Raw genomic sequence first — 15816 nt, 5'->3', positions numbered from 1 at the left:
AGAACCGATTTTTCAATCAGCATGTTAAAATTATACGAATTTTCACACGCCAAGACGGTGCATCCGGTTCGGGCGCATGTAGTGGCCTAATTTCCTGTGTCTGCAATCACAGCCGGTCTTGTCGTGTACTTATTCTGAATCCTTTTGTATTCCTTTTTATTGACTATGTATTGAAGTCAACATGAGTTGTTTCTCAGTGTGCTTTTTAAATAAACTTTTCAACGTGTCCATACAATCAGCAGATACCCATTTAAATGGATACGCTCTAAGAAAAGGAGACTACATTCATACTTACTATAATGCAATTTTGATGCATTAAAATAAATAACTAATTTTCTTATCTTTGTTCAACACACTGAAATGTATGGGGGCGGTGTTAGTTCAGGGGGTAAGTGCAGTCGGAGGGATGTCGGTTAAATCCCGCCCTGGGCGCTTCGAAGTGTCCCTGAGCAAGACATCGAACACCCCAATTCCAGCTCCTGACATCAATTGTACAGCGCTTTGAATAAAGGCGCTAAATGCCGACCATTTAACAATACTTTTAAACTCGCCACCTTTTGTCAATTACTCAGCTTTCACATACCATACCTAAACTAAGGCAGAACAATGCTAATTACCTTGACCTTGGTCTATGGATGAGGAAGGCTCTCTAAAATCTAACCATAAAAAAACCTCAAATAAAAACTCAAGATTAGAAAATGAAAATAAGATAATTAACCGTTTTCCCCCTCATTTTCGGTATTTTGAAGAAATGGCATTAATACGGCGTAACTGTATTGATAATACTTCTTTCTCAACTAATTGATTCATTTACAAAAGACCTGTCTATGAATAAGAGCATACATCTAAAAACTAAAGGATTTTAAATAGTCCAGTGAATACACGTACTTGTCTTGTATATTTACATATACTGTTGAGGCGTATTATGAATTGATAAAAAAATAAAAAAAATAAAAAAAAATCGAACCCAACCCCCAAAAGATAACACAGTGGCAAAATTCATTTTACAGTAACGTTTTTAGTAATGGCACAGTGAAATGTAGAGAATGTGATTCTCATAAAACTGCAATTTGTAATACATTATTCACATATTTTACACATAAATTTAAGCCTGATCGAAGCAGCTTCCATTGTGTGTCAAGTCAGGTCCGTCTGTTGCATTGCATTTTGTGAGCTCTGCATTTCACTGATTTGTCTTTTCAGCTGAACAATCTCCTGTTCCTGCTCCAGAACCTTCCGCTGTAATCCGCAGATAACCTTTAGGAGAGGCAGAGAAAGGACATAGAAAACTTATCAAATCGTGTTCCCATTAAGAAGGGAACCAGTCTTGAAATCATGAGGGAAAATGATTTGCGAAGTCCTGTGCGTACCATGTCTGTGCTGCTGAAGAGTTCAGACTGCAGTAGCTGGGCCGCACTGGGCCGGAGAGAGGGGTCTGGGCTCGTCAGGAGGCAGATGGACTTGGCCAGTACTGGCCAGCGCTCAGACAAGGTTTCTGGGACCTTCCCCTGCCGCAGTTCCCCTAGTCTCTGCACACGCTCCATCTCAGTCCCAAACGGCTGGAAGAGCTCCAGTGCAACCATGCCAACACTGTACATGTCCGACTGCAGTGAACAAGAGGGAACAGTCCTTCAGCCTGTGGGACCTGCTCTTACTCTACAACACAACTGAAACCAACATCTCCTGTTAAAATCCTAATCCCACTAATATATAATCAAATGTGTAACATCTATCACCCCAATCATTTTTGGCAAATTACACACTTAAAGAACAAGAACAAGCATTTATCACATCTATTTTCTTATATCCTTTGGGAATTGCATAAACCTGTTGAAAGGACTGGTCAGGCAGAGCAGACATTCATCATGTTATTCCCTTAGGGCAGTTGGACTAGAATTCAGAACCAGCTATTTTTCCCTGTTGCATCAATACCTTTGAGTCATAATGAGAGCCTTCCAGTTGTTCAGGAGAAGCATAGACAAATGTTCCAACCCCAGTGGTGTGTGAGGAGCCTGAAAAAAAGAGGCTAATTATGTTGCATGAAAAATACATATGCTAGTATTGTATTAGATATTGTATTATATTGTTGTACTCTGGGTATTCTAGCTGCCAACCGTGGTATGCTAGTTCATAAGTTGATTCAAGGGTTCCAATTGTATCTATATGGTCACGCTAGGACTCGGAACTGCACTGTCCTCTAGGTTCCTCATCACACTTGTCCTTGTGTTCGATCTGCACTTTGTTGTACGTCGATCTGGATAAGAGCATCTGCTAAATGCCTGTAATGTAATGAAATGTAATGCTAGCTATGTTTTAAGATTTCAGTGGGAGTTCTCACCACTAGTGTGTGAGCTGGTGGGTAGCTGCATATGGTCATCCACAATTATATCCCTACAGGCAAGGCCAAAGTCTCCAATCTTCACATGACAGTCAAGTCCATGAAGGAAAATATTTCTTGGCTGAAATAAAATAATATATTGAGTCACACACAACTACAACAAGGGCTGCAGAAAACATTAGACATTATTTAATATTTTATCATCAACAGTATATTTCGTAGTACAGTCTATACTGCACGATAAATTACAAATTATAAACTGAATCCAGAAACAGTTCACAATGGCTGAGCACTGTGGCTGTTAATCATCTGAAATTGAAATTTCATTGCAGTGTATGAAGATGAACATCTATTACTGGTCATAAAATTCACCAAACAACAGCCTTCAAAAACAGGCACTAAATTGGTTACACATTATTGGTTAAAGTGATTGGGCATTAATTCAAATAAATAACATGGTAAATGAAAATATACATTAACAAACATTTAGTTCTCCATTTTAACTTCCGAAATTAAATTCAGCTGATACTGTGTAATTGCTGTGGTAAAGCTGAAGTGACTGTTTCAGAAATTTGATGCTCGCAACCCTTGAGGAAGTAAGCAAACAGTTTTAAAATGGATAGCTAAAAAAAAATTAAAAAAAATGAAGCTAATAAATAGAATTAAAAATATAAAATAACAAGCATCAGTGTCAGTCTGACCTTGGCCATTATCAAAAATTCTTAGTATTCCCAATATGTTAAGATATACTTGCTGCTGAAAAAAACTAGAACTGATTTCCCCTAAGGTAAAGTGCTGTGTAAAAATGTGTATTATTAATTACAAGCTTTTTGCTGTAGACCATTCAAGTAGAGTGGTACAAGACACAAAATTGAAGGGAGATTAATGGTTATTATGCATATTCTTTAGTCAGTCAGTATTGAGGTACACTGTCACTGGAATAGTTACCTATCCCACAAGGTCTAAAATCTAACATGCAATTGGTTAACCTGAGGAATGTGAGAAATGTCAGACCATGTCCGATCATGTAGCATGATTCACATGGAACGTACCCTATGCTGTGTAATCAAGATAGTAGAAAACACATATAATGGAAACCTCACAGACAAAAATGAACCATATTTGGGTGAATCTTCATACCACATCTTCTAAGGATGTTAATTCATGTTGCTATGACTTGAGAAAACAACATCCTGAGGCCATAATGGGGAAGCTCTTCCTAGATCATTCAGGGAACACCCCACTAGAACATTCATATTGCCAATGTTATTAACAGGAACAGCGTGTAGTGACAGGAGTCTGTTTCAGTCTGCAACAATGTTGGTAATGAATTCTTAAGAGCAGCAAAAGTCTACAACTCTTGCAATAATCTGTCACTTTCAGTAATATATAATTAAGAAAATATATGCATGAAATAGCTGCAAAATACATCTCTTAGTATACACTCAGTGAGCACTATTTAGTGAGACTTATTGTTTTAGACGAGAGGTTTGACGCGTTGTGTGTTCATTTGGTCTGAAAAACAGCTGAACCTCTTGACCACCATGCTTTCATGCATTTCGTTGCTGCCACATGATTGGCTGATTAAATATTAGCATTAACAAGCTGGTGTACAGGTCTACCTAATAAAGTGATCAATGTGACAATATACTGTAGTAAATTCTGTTTTAGAACAAAAATGCAAAACTTATGCAAAGTTTTTTGTTATTTGCTGGAGAAGATACCATACCATAAAATAAAAATAAAAAAAGGTTTAATCAAAAAAGTAATTAACAACAAGCAGAAAACTAGACTCTGATGATGCTTGGGTACTTGGGCATTGATTAAACCTGAAACTGGAAATGCTTTCACATGTAGTTTAGTCGGTTTCCATACAGCAGAAGCTGCATTTCAGTCTTGCATCAGACACACCACTAGAAAAACAGGAACTTCAGCTGTGGTGTGAAGATAAGGGTGTGTTGCTGCTTGTGGCAGTCAGTGCTGGAGCTGCAAGCTTCAGAGTTGTGAAAGCTGGCAAGCAAGCAAATTTCTTGCTACATTTTACCATCATCAACTAACATACAAAAGCATGAATATTCTACAGAACCTGGCAAATTAGAATTGTAGCAAGTCAAGACAGGAAATGGCAGCAAACTCTGACGGGGAACTTAATCAGCATTCACTTAACAATGCGCTAAACGATGCCATTTTGACAGGAGATGCACTGGCGATTAGGAATATTCTGAAGATCCGCTCAGCTGATTCTCCACTCCACTCACCAATTGGACTTCTCGGGAATGGTCATTCACAGGTAGCAAAAGCCTCATACTTCAACAGGATACATGTTATGTGATAAACTAAAAGCACTTTGCGTTTAACTCAAGTTTTGTGTCATTTTGTTTTAACTTCAAAAACATGCTAAACAATCTTCAAGGGAAGATTGGTGAAACATTCCTTTCATTCTATCAATATCTAGTTCCGAATTTTTGTCTGATTAAAAACATTTTCAAATAATCAGATTATCAGAGCATTATACAGGAAGACTGTGTTTACTTTCGTGTTGTTGTACCACTTAGGCTTGACTGAGCTGTTGATTGAGAACTGACCTGACCTCATTGGGCAGTCATCTGCCTTAAGCACTTGAATGCTACGGAGGCACGACAAAAAATAAAAAACAGCTACACAAAATTAGGTTACCAACAAAAATAGACTGTGACTGCAAAACCAAGGTTCCAATGTTAAGTGCCTGTATTTTTAATCTGGACTGCTGGTGACAGGAAGAAATAGATTGCACGTTACTGCACAAATTAAATATAATTAAATTGATTTAGTTGTTCCCACACGGAACTCATAATTTACATATTATCAGTTCAAAACACCTCACCCATTTCAGACCTCAGTTGGGACAAAAACCAGCTTTTCCCCACCAACATGAGTCTCTGAACAGGGCAGCACTTTACACTCCTGTTTTGTCCAAATTGTGTTTTCACCTGTATCAATACAGCTTTCTTTTCCTCACTGATAGCATCGTGCCACCTTGCCCATTCACCTGGCTGCAATCTACAGGAAAGTAGAGAGCCTGGAAATCCTCTTGCATTCTGGTGCTGACCCAGAGAGAAGGTAATGGCTAATACAAACTGACCTGTATCTAACTATCCATTTCAAAACAGCAGATTTCAGGGGCCATATCATGTTATACACAATATAAAACTCTCACTCAGATCTCTCAAGTTTACATGCACATCATTACTCTGATATTATTTGGAAATCTAAAGTAGGGTTCAGCACATGTAAATACCTTATTCCAAAAAAGAAACCGTTGCATGCTTCTAATAACCCGCAAATGAAACCCAAGTAAACATCCTGTTCCATTTAGAAGCGGTCTGCGCATGTACATATTCACAAGGAGTCTTGGGTGTTGAAGTCAGCCAGCTAGTCTACTGTAAACATGTTGTGGCTAGCCCAGAGCTCTCACTTCTGAACCGATGAGGAGACAGATATGCAGTAAAATAATGAAACATGGTGGAAAACAAGCAATTTGTTCAAGGCCGCAGCAGAGAGAATGAAAGCTGCTGCGTTCAGTCGAACCACAAAACAAATTAGACTCCCTGAAACAACGTATTTAAGTATGGCTGTCAACATCAAGTCATGACTATTTTTAATTACAATTATTAATTTCAATGGTTAAAGACACATGGGGCGGTAGACAGAAAATCTGCTCATAGATCTGCATTTATGGGGGCTGTCCCCTCAATGCAACCCATTCACAATAAATACACTATATTTGAAGTCAGTGAAGTAATGAGCATCCCTGGGTGCCCGATACATAATATGAAATATTTCAACCCTTCATCAAAATATAACCAATCATTTGTTTTATTGACTATTTTAAACAAAACTCTCCCAAGAACAGAACAAAACCATCCAAAGTTAATCCACAGTCATTATTTACTGGTGGCCCAGTCTCAGGATAAAACTGACAAATCAACAAAATCCATGATGTTCCAAACATTTGTTTCAGTAAGCCTATTGTTTGGCCTATGTCCTTGACTTTCATTGGCAGAACTCTGGCCCTCATATTGACAAACAGCAATAACAGACAGGCAATGAAAAGCCAAGAATCAAGACTAGATACTGAAAGCTTTCTTATACTGTGATACCTTTTTTACCTTGAAGGAATCAAATCAATACCCATGACTCATCAGAAACAGCTGAGAGGCCAACTGACCAACTAGATTTGGTCCCACAAAATGGGGATGATATCATAAAAATGGATGTAGTTCCTATTTGGATCACCCAATATGGATGTAAATACCCTGAAATTAAATGTGACAGACTGCACTTTGCATTTTAAATGCAACATGAGGCCAATGTCCTGCACTACAGTATCAAAAGAAGATACATTTTACCATTGTCCAAATACTTATGGACTGCACATGAACAGGAACAATTTTAATGAACAATATAACCAATGTAACTATAATTCACTACAGGGACCATCGAGGGTGCAGCGCTCTACATCTAGTGATCACTCACTGGCCCAAAACCGGTAGGACCAGGTCCAAACCCCAAGGCAAGTTTCAGACCGCCATTGCAGCCAGGGAGCAGTGCGCAGAGGCCTGCCTGAGGCTGCTGTGCCGCTGGGGAGCGGATGTAAACGCGCGGGTGGGGGAAGAGAGCGGGGATACCGCCGTGCACCTGGCCGTGCACTACGGGGCCCTGCCGGCCCTCGGCATCCTGGCCAGCCATGGGGCCCGCGTTAACGCCACGGACAGCGCGGGCATGCGGCCCCTGCACATGGCGGCCGGCACCCTCAGCACGGACATGGCCGCCTGCCTCCTCCGCCACGGAGCGGAGGTCCGCCGGGCCCTGGGCCCGTCCGGATCCACCGCCCTGCACATGGCCGTCACCGCGGCGGCGTGCGAAGCCGGGCGGGGCCGGCCCGTGGACCTGAGCTGCGTCAGAGAGCTGCTGGCGCACGGGGCCGATCCCAACGCACAGGACCAGGCGGGCAGGACTCCCCTGCACCAAGCCTGCCAGGACGGCCAGGAGGAGACGGCAGTCATGCTGCTGGAGCACGGGGCCGACGTCAACATCCACACCTCCCTGGGGGAGAACTGCCTCTTCCTGTTACTAGACCGCACGGCCAACCTGGAGCGCGCGTCGCTCCTGGAGAGACTGCTCAGCCTGACCTATCCCCTGACCATCACCAACGGCCAGGGAGAGCTGCCCAGGGCCCTGCTGCTACCCCAACACCGCGCCCAGAGAGACCTGTTCCTGGAGCTCTGCAAGCAGCCTGTCAGCCTGCAGGACACCTGCAGGGTCCACATACACAGGCACTACGGGGAGAGGGCCAGACTCAAACTCAGGGAGCTAATGCCGGAGAAGTTACACAGCTTTGTTTACAGCAGTTGGAAGTGCCCCGTGGGAATATCATTTCCTGGTACGCACCAGAGTGTGGACAATGAAACACCAGGGGATTTACCCAGAACCCCTGGAGATGTGAGCACTGGGGAGACACATGCGTCCATCGGCTAGATGTGATGTGTCCTTAGTAATCGAAATACATGAAGTCATAAAGAATAGGCATCAATATGTTTACACATTATGGTACTGTTATCCTTGATAGCAACGACATACCTTAAGGTCTCTGTGCAGTATTCCCTTTGAGTGAATATATTTCACCCCTTCAAGTATTGTCCGAAGAATGCTGAACGTATGTTCCATATTCACACATGCGTAAGGATCTATGGATTAATACAAAAAACATTCATTCAAAATGAAGATGCAATCACTCTAGTCCAATATATGCAAATTGTTTTTAAATGCCTTGCTTTGATTATGGTGGATTTTATTGTTAATCTACCATAGATTTTGTTTTATTGCATCAAAACAACGTATACAGAGACAGATTATTTTCTTTGCAAAAAACAAGCACATTTAAAATCCTGTTATGTAGAAGGTAATTTCAAATGAAATTAAGGTTTGTTTTAAAGAATAAAATTTTTGCTAGAACTGTCTGGTTTTTGAATGAATTGAATGATTTTGAATTTTTACAGCAACAGTAAAGGGAACATATGTTGTAGACCTTGTTATTATTGTTGCTCCAGTGATTTTTATGGAATGTGTCATGCCTTGGTTGCCTTGCAAATAAAGGAATAGTACAGCACAAGGTGTGGTCTGCTCACCCGGGTCTGTGGGGTCCTCTTTGGGCCTGGTGTTCCTCTCCAGGATCCAGTCCCTCAGCGAGCGCTCACACAGCTGCATCTGGATGTACAGCAGGAGGCAGAACTGCACCTGGGGCACACAGACACAGGCAACACTGCTGAGCACTGTCGAGAGAACAAGTACACTGTATTTCCATATTATTCAAATGTTATTAACATATTGCTCAATGTCAAAAACGCTGTCCTTCATTTGGTCTTTGGTTTGGAAAAAAAAATTAGTAGCTGCCAGAATTGGGTTCAATTCCTCTTCAGCTTAGTGATTTAAGGAATAAAATGATGATGATGTTTTACTGGGAATTTGTATTTTTAATGAACCAAGCCTCAAGTTAGTACTAAATGAGTTAAATTAAAATTGAACAAAACTGTCCAAACTCCAGTGGCATAAAGTAAATACATATCAAATGTTCATCAAACATATTTTCATATTAAATAAGATATATTTTACTTCCTTCACAATGTCGCATCAATTTAAGAAATAATCCGTATTAGATGGGATGTCTCGGTGGCGCAGCCCGTAGAGCACTGACTGCATGCTCATTGCGAGCCGCGATGTCAGCGGTTCGAATCCATTCGTCGCATGTCTTTCCCTCTCTCTCTCTCTCTCGCTCCCATTCGTCCTGTCTCTCTATACTATACTGTCCAATAAAAAGCTGAAAAAGGCCTAAAAAAAAAACATCTTTAAGAAATAATCCGTAATAGAAAGTGGCAGACATTCCTCTTTCTCACTTATCTAACAGAGACAGGCCTAAATGTTGTACAAGTAGTAGTAGTAAAGGTGGTATAGCCTACTACTGCCCCTTACAATTCGTCCACCTTAAACCTTAAACAATACTAGCTCTAAATCTGTCCATGGTCACATATCCAAAAATTGTCATTTTCCTACTGGGCCCCCCAGTGGAGGAATGAGGTATCTGCACATACTGTCTCAAAGTGCAGAATCACTCACCAACTTTAAACCCATCTGTTCAGAACTTCGGACCACATCCTGTTTGGTATCATCTACATAATGAGGCCAGTTACAGCTACATGTTTATACGTTGGCCCAATCTTTTTTGATACTTTAATACTGATGTCACTGGAGGTTCTTGTAAATTAAAACATTACATACATCCATCCATCCATCCATTATCTGAACCCGCTTATCCTGATCAGGGTCGCAGGGGGGCTGGAGCCTATCCCAGCATACATTGGGCGAAAGGCAGGAATACACCCTGGACAGGTCGCCAGTCTATCGCAGGGCACACACACTATTCACTCACACACTCATACCTACGGGCAATTTAGACTCTCCAATCAGCCTAACGTGCATGTCTTTGGACTGTGGGAGGAAACCGGAGTACCCAGAGGAAACCCACGCAGACACGGGGAGAACATGCAAACTCCGCACAGAGAGGCCCCGGCCGACGGGGATTCGAACCCAGGACCTCCTTGCTGTGAGGCGGCAGTGCTACCCACTGCACCATCCGTGCCGCCAACATTACATACAGTAAATTATAATTATTTATCTATTCATTAAAATGGGTAAACCACATAAAATAAGTTGTGGAGAACAGAGTGTGCCAGTTTTCAGGATAACATCATTAGTGCTGCTGCTAAAGATGAACTATTATCATCCATTTTGACTGGAGCGGTTGATGTCAAGGGATGCAGCAGCCTTATAAGGACCTTCTACGCAGCCAGATATTGAACAGTGAAACTTGAGCGTTATGTGTGAGCTGTAATGTACACGTCAGGAGGCTCTCTCACCTCCTGGGTGCACTGCTCCTCCCACAGCTGGCTGTCCATGTCTATGTAAGAGTTGTTATTGATCTCCAGCTTGTTTCTGCTGAGATCGTCCTCTGTCAGAGCCGAGCCGTCTCTGCTGGCGGCGGGGCAGCCGGCGGCCACTGGGCGCTGCTTCCCCAGGAACACGCAGGGGACGTAGTTCACTTCGCTGCACACAGCCTTAGGACACACCGCCGGGCTCTGCTGGTCTGAGGAGAACGAGCCTTCCTCCAGGGCACACGCTGAGGCCTTTACATCTTCTGGCTTTTCCTCCACACTCTCAGAGCTCCTGAACACGATGGAGGAGCCAATGCTGCTCGCTTCACTTTCCTCTGCACTGCTGATGAGAGTGACAAACAGAAGTTAAATAAGGGAACTGGATGGAAAACACACTACAATAGAGTCATTCCTTCTTGCCACAAGTATGACTTGAGCAATGCTATTACTTTAATGAAGAAAGAGGAAATGTTGTGGCCTTACCCATCTCTTAATGAGTGAGTTTCCAGAGCCGGGAATTTGGAAGCGATGGATTTTGTACCTGAAAGAGAAATCGGTCACAACAATTCCCAAATCCTTGTACTGGAAAGGGATCTTGTTTTAACATTAACAGTGATGTTAATGTAAGAAATAAATCAAAGCAGGAAAAAACATCTGCATCATAACAGTCTGGTGTTTCTTGGGAGTTTAGCATATTTGCAGTGTAGGGTCTTGACTGCGATAGACTATATTTCAAATAGGCTTTATTGAATCATTACATAAAACAGATGCCCCACAGATTATTTGTACGGTTAACAGGAAACGTACCTTTCGCTGCTGGCTGCACATGCTCCATCCAGGCAGTGTGATAGCCCACTATATTGACGTGCTGCAGACTGGACAATACCTTCACCTCCCGGAGCACCTGCAAGTAAAATCAGTAAAACCTTGTTCACCTCAACTATCACCTTTACATTACATTATTGCCATTTGAGCACACCCTATAATGTACACAAGTTTAGAAACAGCACTTATTTTTTGTCTCTGTGGAGTAAATGTGTGTCTGAAACACAGGAACAGACCTTCATGCAGTCATCCCTCGAGACACTCCTGATATGAACCTTCTTAACAGCATAATTCTGTCCATCCAACTTGTTGAGCACCTGTTGAGTATGAGAGATTGTACAGTAAATACACGAGCAAACAGCCTTCATGAAGAGATTTATCATATTGTTTTGCTTTGGTCTTAACTGCGTTAGAAGAATGAACAGTGGTACCTTGAAAACTTTGCCATATGCACCTTTGCCAAGTGTACATATTTCCTCAAACTCACTGAGGTAACGAGACGTCTGTGCTTGGAAGAGACCTTCCTTTGATCTAAGATGACAGAAAGAAATATATATATGTGATAATGTTTATGAAGCAAACAGCTACTAGTGAATTCAACCAGACTAAACACAATACATTAAAAACACATCACATGCAATTTCTTTTTTAATCAAAACAATATTCTTACCTTAATGCAAAGCTCTGAGCATCAGAATTGAAATAGTTTTGATCCTAGAAGCAATAGAAACACACATTCAGTTTTGTATAGGGTGGATTGTGGCAACTGGATGTGAGAAAGCAGTAGTGTGTGAGTAGAGCATGAGACTCATAGTTACCTGGGGGAAGAGAGAAGAACTTGCAGCATGGAGAAGCTCAGTGAACGCTCTGTTGTGCTGCAGCCTCACTGTGCTGAACTCATCACTGACCGCCAGTGGAGACAGCAGGTTCATCGAAGCCAAGCGCTGGCCAATCACTGATGAGGCAAGCATGAAAAGAACAAATGACAAATTAGACAAAGAAAGGACTAAACATCAATTTTTGAACAGACATTAATAATGACATTACAAGACAATATAAAATGCACTGACTATGGCAAGTGTAGTAACATGCTTGTTTCCAATGTATGATGGTTATTGTCATATCCAAGGACTCAATGAATTAAGGTTGTCTGTCTTGTCGGCATTTGCAATTACAAGTCAGTCAAAAAATGTAATCCATTTTTTAAGGAATAACACAGCACATTACAGAAAATGAAATTATTAATTTACCATACTAATTTTAAATCATAGAATGTGGGACCTTTTTCTTCATAGCATGCATCGCTATTTCTGATGTAATATGCCAGTAAGAGGAGAAATCATGCGTCAGCAAACATTGTCTAATTATGAATAATTAACGGCCTGTAGGAATTCACAGGTTGCAGTTACCACTGAAATTAACATTTCAGACTTTTGATTCTCATGCCAAAAAAGCCTTCCGAAATAATTTCACCCAACCAAACTCTCATTTGTTAGTACATTAACAGTATACAGTATACAGTATGCTCATGTTCGTGAGGCTGCCAGGAGAAAGCTGCAGCCAGGGAGCGTTCACCTTTGAAGAGGAGCCGTGAGCGGTGTGGGTTTTTCTCATACACAAAGCACAGGTGTTCCAGCAGGGAGCCCAGCAGCAGATGGTTTGGGATGGCAGAGGCAAACTCCTGGATGGACGTGTACTGTTTGCCACCCACCAGAACATCACTGCTCTCTAGAGAATCTGTAGCTGCATTAAAAACAAGGGGAAACAAAGTGCTTTTAAATAATGTGACAATTTCATTGCAAAATATGTTTTCGTCACTGCTATTTATTTGCTTATCCAGCTTACATTTTTAATCAGTATCCTTTTATGCAGCTGGACAGTTACATTTCCAGTTACAGTTTGCTGAAAGGTGCAAAAGTAGTATCCTGATTCGGGATTTCAATCTTCAACCTTGTGCATTTATGTTGAGTTTCCAAACCATTTTCCCCTTCCCCATGCTGTTCAATACCCATACAACTAAATGATCAGACCACACTGCAGCAGAGACATTCACAGGGAGAGTTCACTGCAAGGAAAATACTACACCTACAAGACAATTTGTTGACTAGATTATTAATACATCAACAAATGCAAAACAATAACTGTTGTACTTACCTTCTGCAATAGCTTTTGCAATCAGCCCCAAAAAGTCATTTTTCTCAACATCCATTTTGTATGAAAGTAAAATAACAATTTAACATGAAACCGCACTTCAATATTCAAGCAGCTTTTTGCTGGTGTTTCTTGTTTATGCATGGGGTGTGTTCATTGGTAAGGCTTATCAGTTTGAAACACAACGTACGCCCCAGGACCCGACCCACATCACAGCACTATAGAAAACTGGTAGGAAAAATGCACCCATAGGTAACATAAATTGAATATGCTTCTGTTATCATTATTAATTAATTCATTAATTCATTCATTGAATGCATAAGTGTGAACGAGCTGAGATGTAGGTATTCATTCATGGAAAATTGCCTTTGTGAAACATTTAAAAAAACGACTTACTAGCATATCTGATATAATAAAAGAGAATAATAAAAATGACTACATGCATTACAAATATTAACTCCATGAAAAATATGATGTACATAGGATGTGTATCGTCATTTTATATAATTATTGTCATATCATTATGAAGAAGGATCCACGCAATGGTTTCATCAGTTGACAGTACGCTTTCATCACCGCTGCTGGCTAAAAAGCCGAAAGTGCCATGTCAAAGTGAAATCTAAAGACCCAATTTTTTTCGTCTGTTTCCCATTTCATATCATGTTTGAGCGTATAGTGCCATATCCATTTTCTGCCTTTACTTTTAATATACAAATGTAGAATTTGCATTACGCTAAAATGTCCCACTCCTTTTTCTCAGGAGCAGGGGTCGTTAGGCCAACCTTGCGGAAAAAGCACAGTTCGTTGGTGGGGAACTAGTTTGCCACTCATCTTGAATTATTTCTAATTCCTATTTAAAGCCGAATATAGTTTGACCATTTTGTTATTAATGTCACAAAGCTCAACACATCTAACGTTGCTAGCTAGTTAAATATGTAACTAATTAGCTAATCATTTTGCAATGGAATAAAAAAAAACTTCATTTGATCTTATCTACAGACTGTTTCATCTGATATGCTTATCTAGCCTAGTATCAAACTGTATTAATTTACCGTATCGTTAGTTTTACACATAAATGTCAATTTAGCTAACGTTAGTATCCAAACCCCAGATTGCCGAAAGACTGCTTACAGAAATATGAGATTACATTATTGGCATTTGGCAGACGCTCTTATCTAGAACGACGAACAACAAGGTGCATACCCATAACCAGGGAAAATATCTGAATGAATTATTACTAATAATTAACGATCAGAACAGGAGCAGTGCCAGTACAGGGACGTAATTTAGTTGACGTTCAGGAGTGGTTGGCAAGCTAGGCTATTCAGCTTTCAGCAATTTACACGAATAAAGAGGTTTATTTGGGAAGCCAGTTGACTTGTAACTACTCACTGTCAAATTCAACGTCCTCATCCTCCTCTTGAGGAAATGGGAAGATATGTTTCGCATGTCTTCGGCTGCTGCTGACAAACGACGTTAAATTCCTCCGAACTTGTACGAGGTTACAATCACTCGGAATTTCCTCCATTACATTTAACTTTCCTTTCCCATCGAACACGAATAAATAAATGTAACACTAGATAATACATGTAATAAGTGATTATTTAAATATGGTTGATTAATTAGCCAATATACGGAATATTCTTCCAGGCCTGGTGACACTGACACCGTCAAAACTTGGAGTCGGTAGGGAACTGTAGAGGGCCATGTCGAACTGCCCAGCTATCTTAAATTGTGGGTTGTCATAACTTTGTGGTCGAACATGCTACTGGACATAAAAGTACAGTGTCGAAAGAAAATCCATATGTACATCACCCGCATACGTTCTTTAAAATACAGAAGATTGTCTGAATATGACTCAACCCGTACATTTCGTATTTACACATAATTCGTATTTGCATTTGTGTATGCATTGTCAGAGGGTCCCTAATGTAACACTGAAATTACATCATCTCTGTACGGTGAGCCATTTAGACCAAACCGTTTTTTAACGGTATTCCCCTGGTTCATGCCAAAACCGGACGGAAATGTATCATTTTTACCGCATGTTGGCTTTGCAATCCTCTGTGTTTGCAAATAATGCAATAAATTGAGGTATCATCATATTTAATTTATTAACTGAAGTTTGAATCAAAATTAGTTGTACACATTGTCTGAACTTCACAATATTGTTTTTGCCATTTCTGCATGTGCATCATGCATTGGCTACCATGATTTAGAAACCTTCACAACAGAAAGCTTCCAGAAAAGCTTTGTAATTTAAAATGCTTTTAAGATATCTTTTTATTAACAAAATTAAGATACAGAACAATGGAAACAAGTCAACATACAGTATACAGAAAAGGCAAGTGATTAATACAGACATAGAGAAGTAACAAAAGAGAAGAAAAACATGTTAGGGGTATGTGTTAAAGTAAGGGCAATTCCAAGATTATTGCAATACTGTTTCTGGAGATAGATAGGTCATAGAAAGATAAATTCATATTAAATTAATTTTCTAAGGTAATGATCAACAGGGTATAATTTATCAATTAT

General features: G+C 40.5%; 1 protein-coding gene across 3 annotated transcripts; it reads right to left on the bottom strand.

Annotated features, from left to right (window-relative positions):
* Window positions 1-998: 998 nt before the first annotated feature.
* Window positions 999-15142, bottom strand: eif2ak1 (eukaryotic translation initiation factor 2-alpha kinase 1). 3 transcript variants are annotated; one of them, XM_061227285.1, is made up of 15 exons: window positions 14674-15142; window positions 12706-12873; window positions 11949-12085; window positions 11801-11844; window positions 11562-11661; window positions 11367-11447; window positions 11113-11209; window positions 10789-10846; window positions 10291-10645; window positions 8506-8614; window positions 7958-8064; window positions 2339-2459; window positions 1933-2012; window positions 1371-1604; window positions 999-1257 (listed from the first exon to the last, which is right to left on the bottom strand). In XM_061227285.1, the coding sequence occupies exons 1-15, from the start codon at window positions 14807-14809 to the stop codon at window positions 1138-1140; spliced, it is 1947 nt and encodes a 648-aa protein (XP_061083269.1). In that variant the 5' UTR covers window positions 14810-15142; the 3' UTR covers window positions 999-1137. The 3 variants fall into 3 exon arrangements, with proteins under 3 accessions (XP_061083269.1, XP_061083268.1, XP_061083270.1); XM_061227284.1 differs by having other exon boundaries at window positions 10291-10648; window positions 14674-15141; XM_061227286.1 differs by lacking the exon at window positions 14674-15142 and adding an exon at window positions 13285-13541 and having other exon boundaries at window positions 10291-10648.
* Window positions 15143-15816: the final 674 nt, after the last annotated feature.

The sequence above is a fragment of the Conger conger genome, chromosome 2 (assembly GCF_963514075.1).
Source record: "Conger conger chromosome 2, fConCon1.1, whole genome shotgun sequence".
NCBI classification, from domain to species: domain Eukaryota; kingdom Metazoa; phylum Chordata; class Actinopteri; order Anguilliformes; family Congridae; genus Conger; species Conger conger.
The sequence above is the reverse complement of the archived record's forward strand: the minus strand, read 5'-3'. Positions and strand labels throughout refer to the sequence as shown.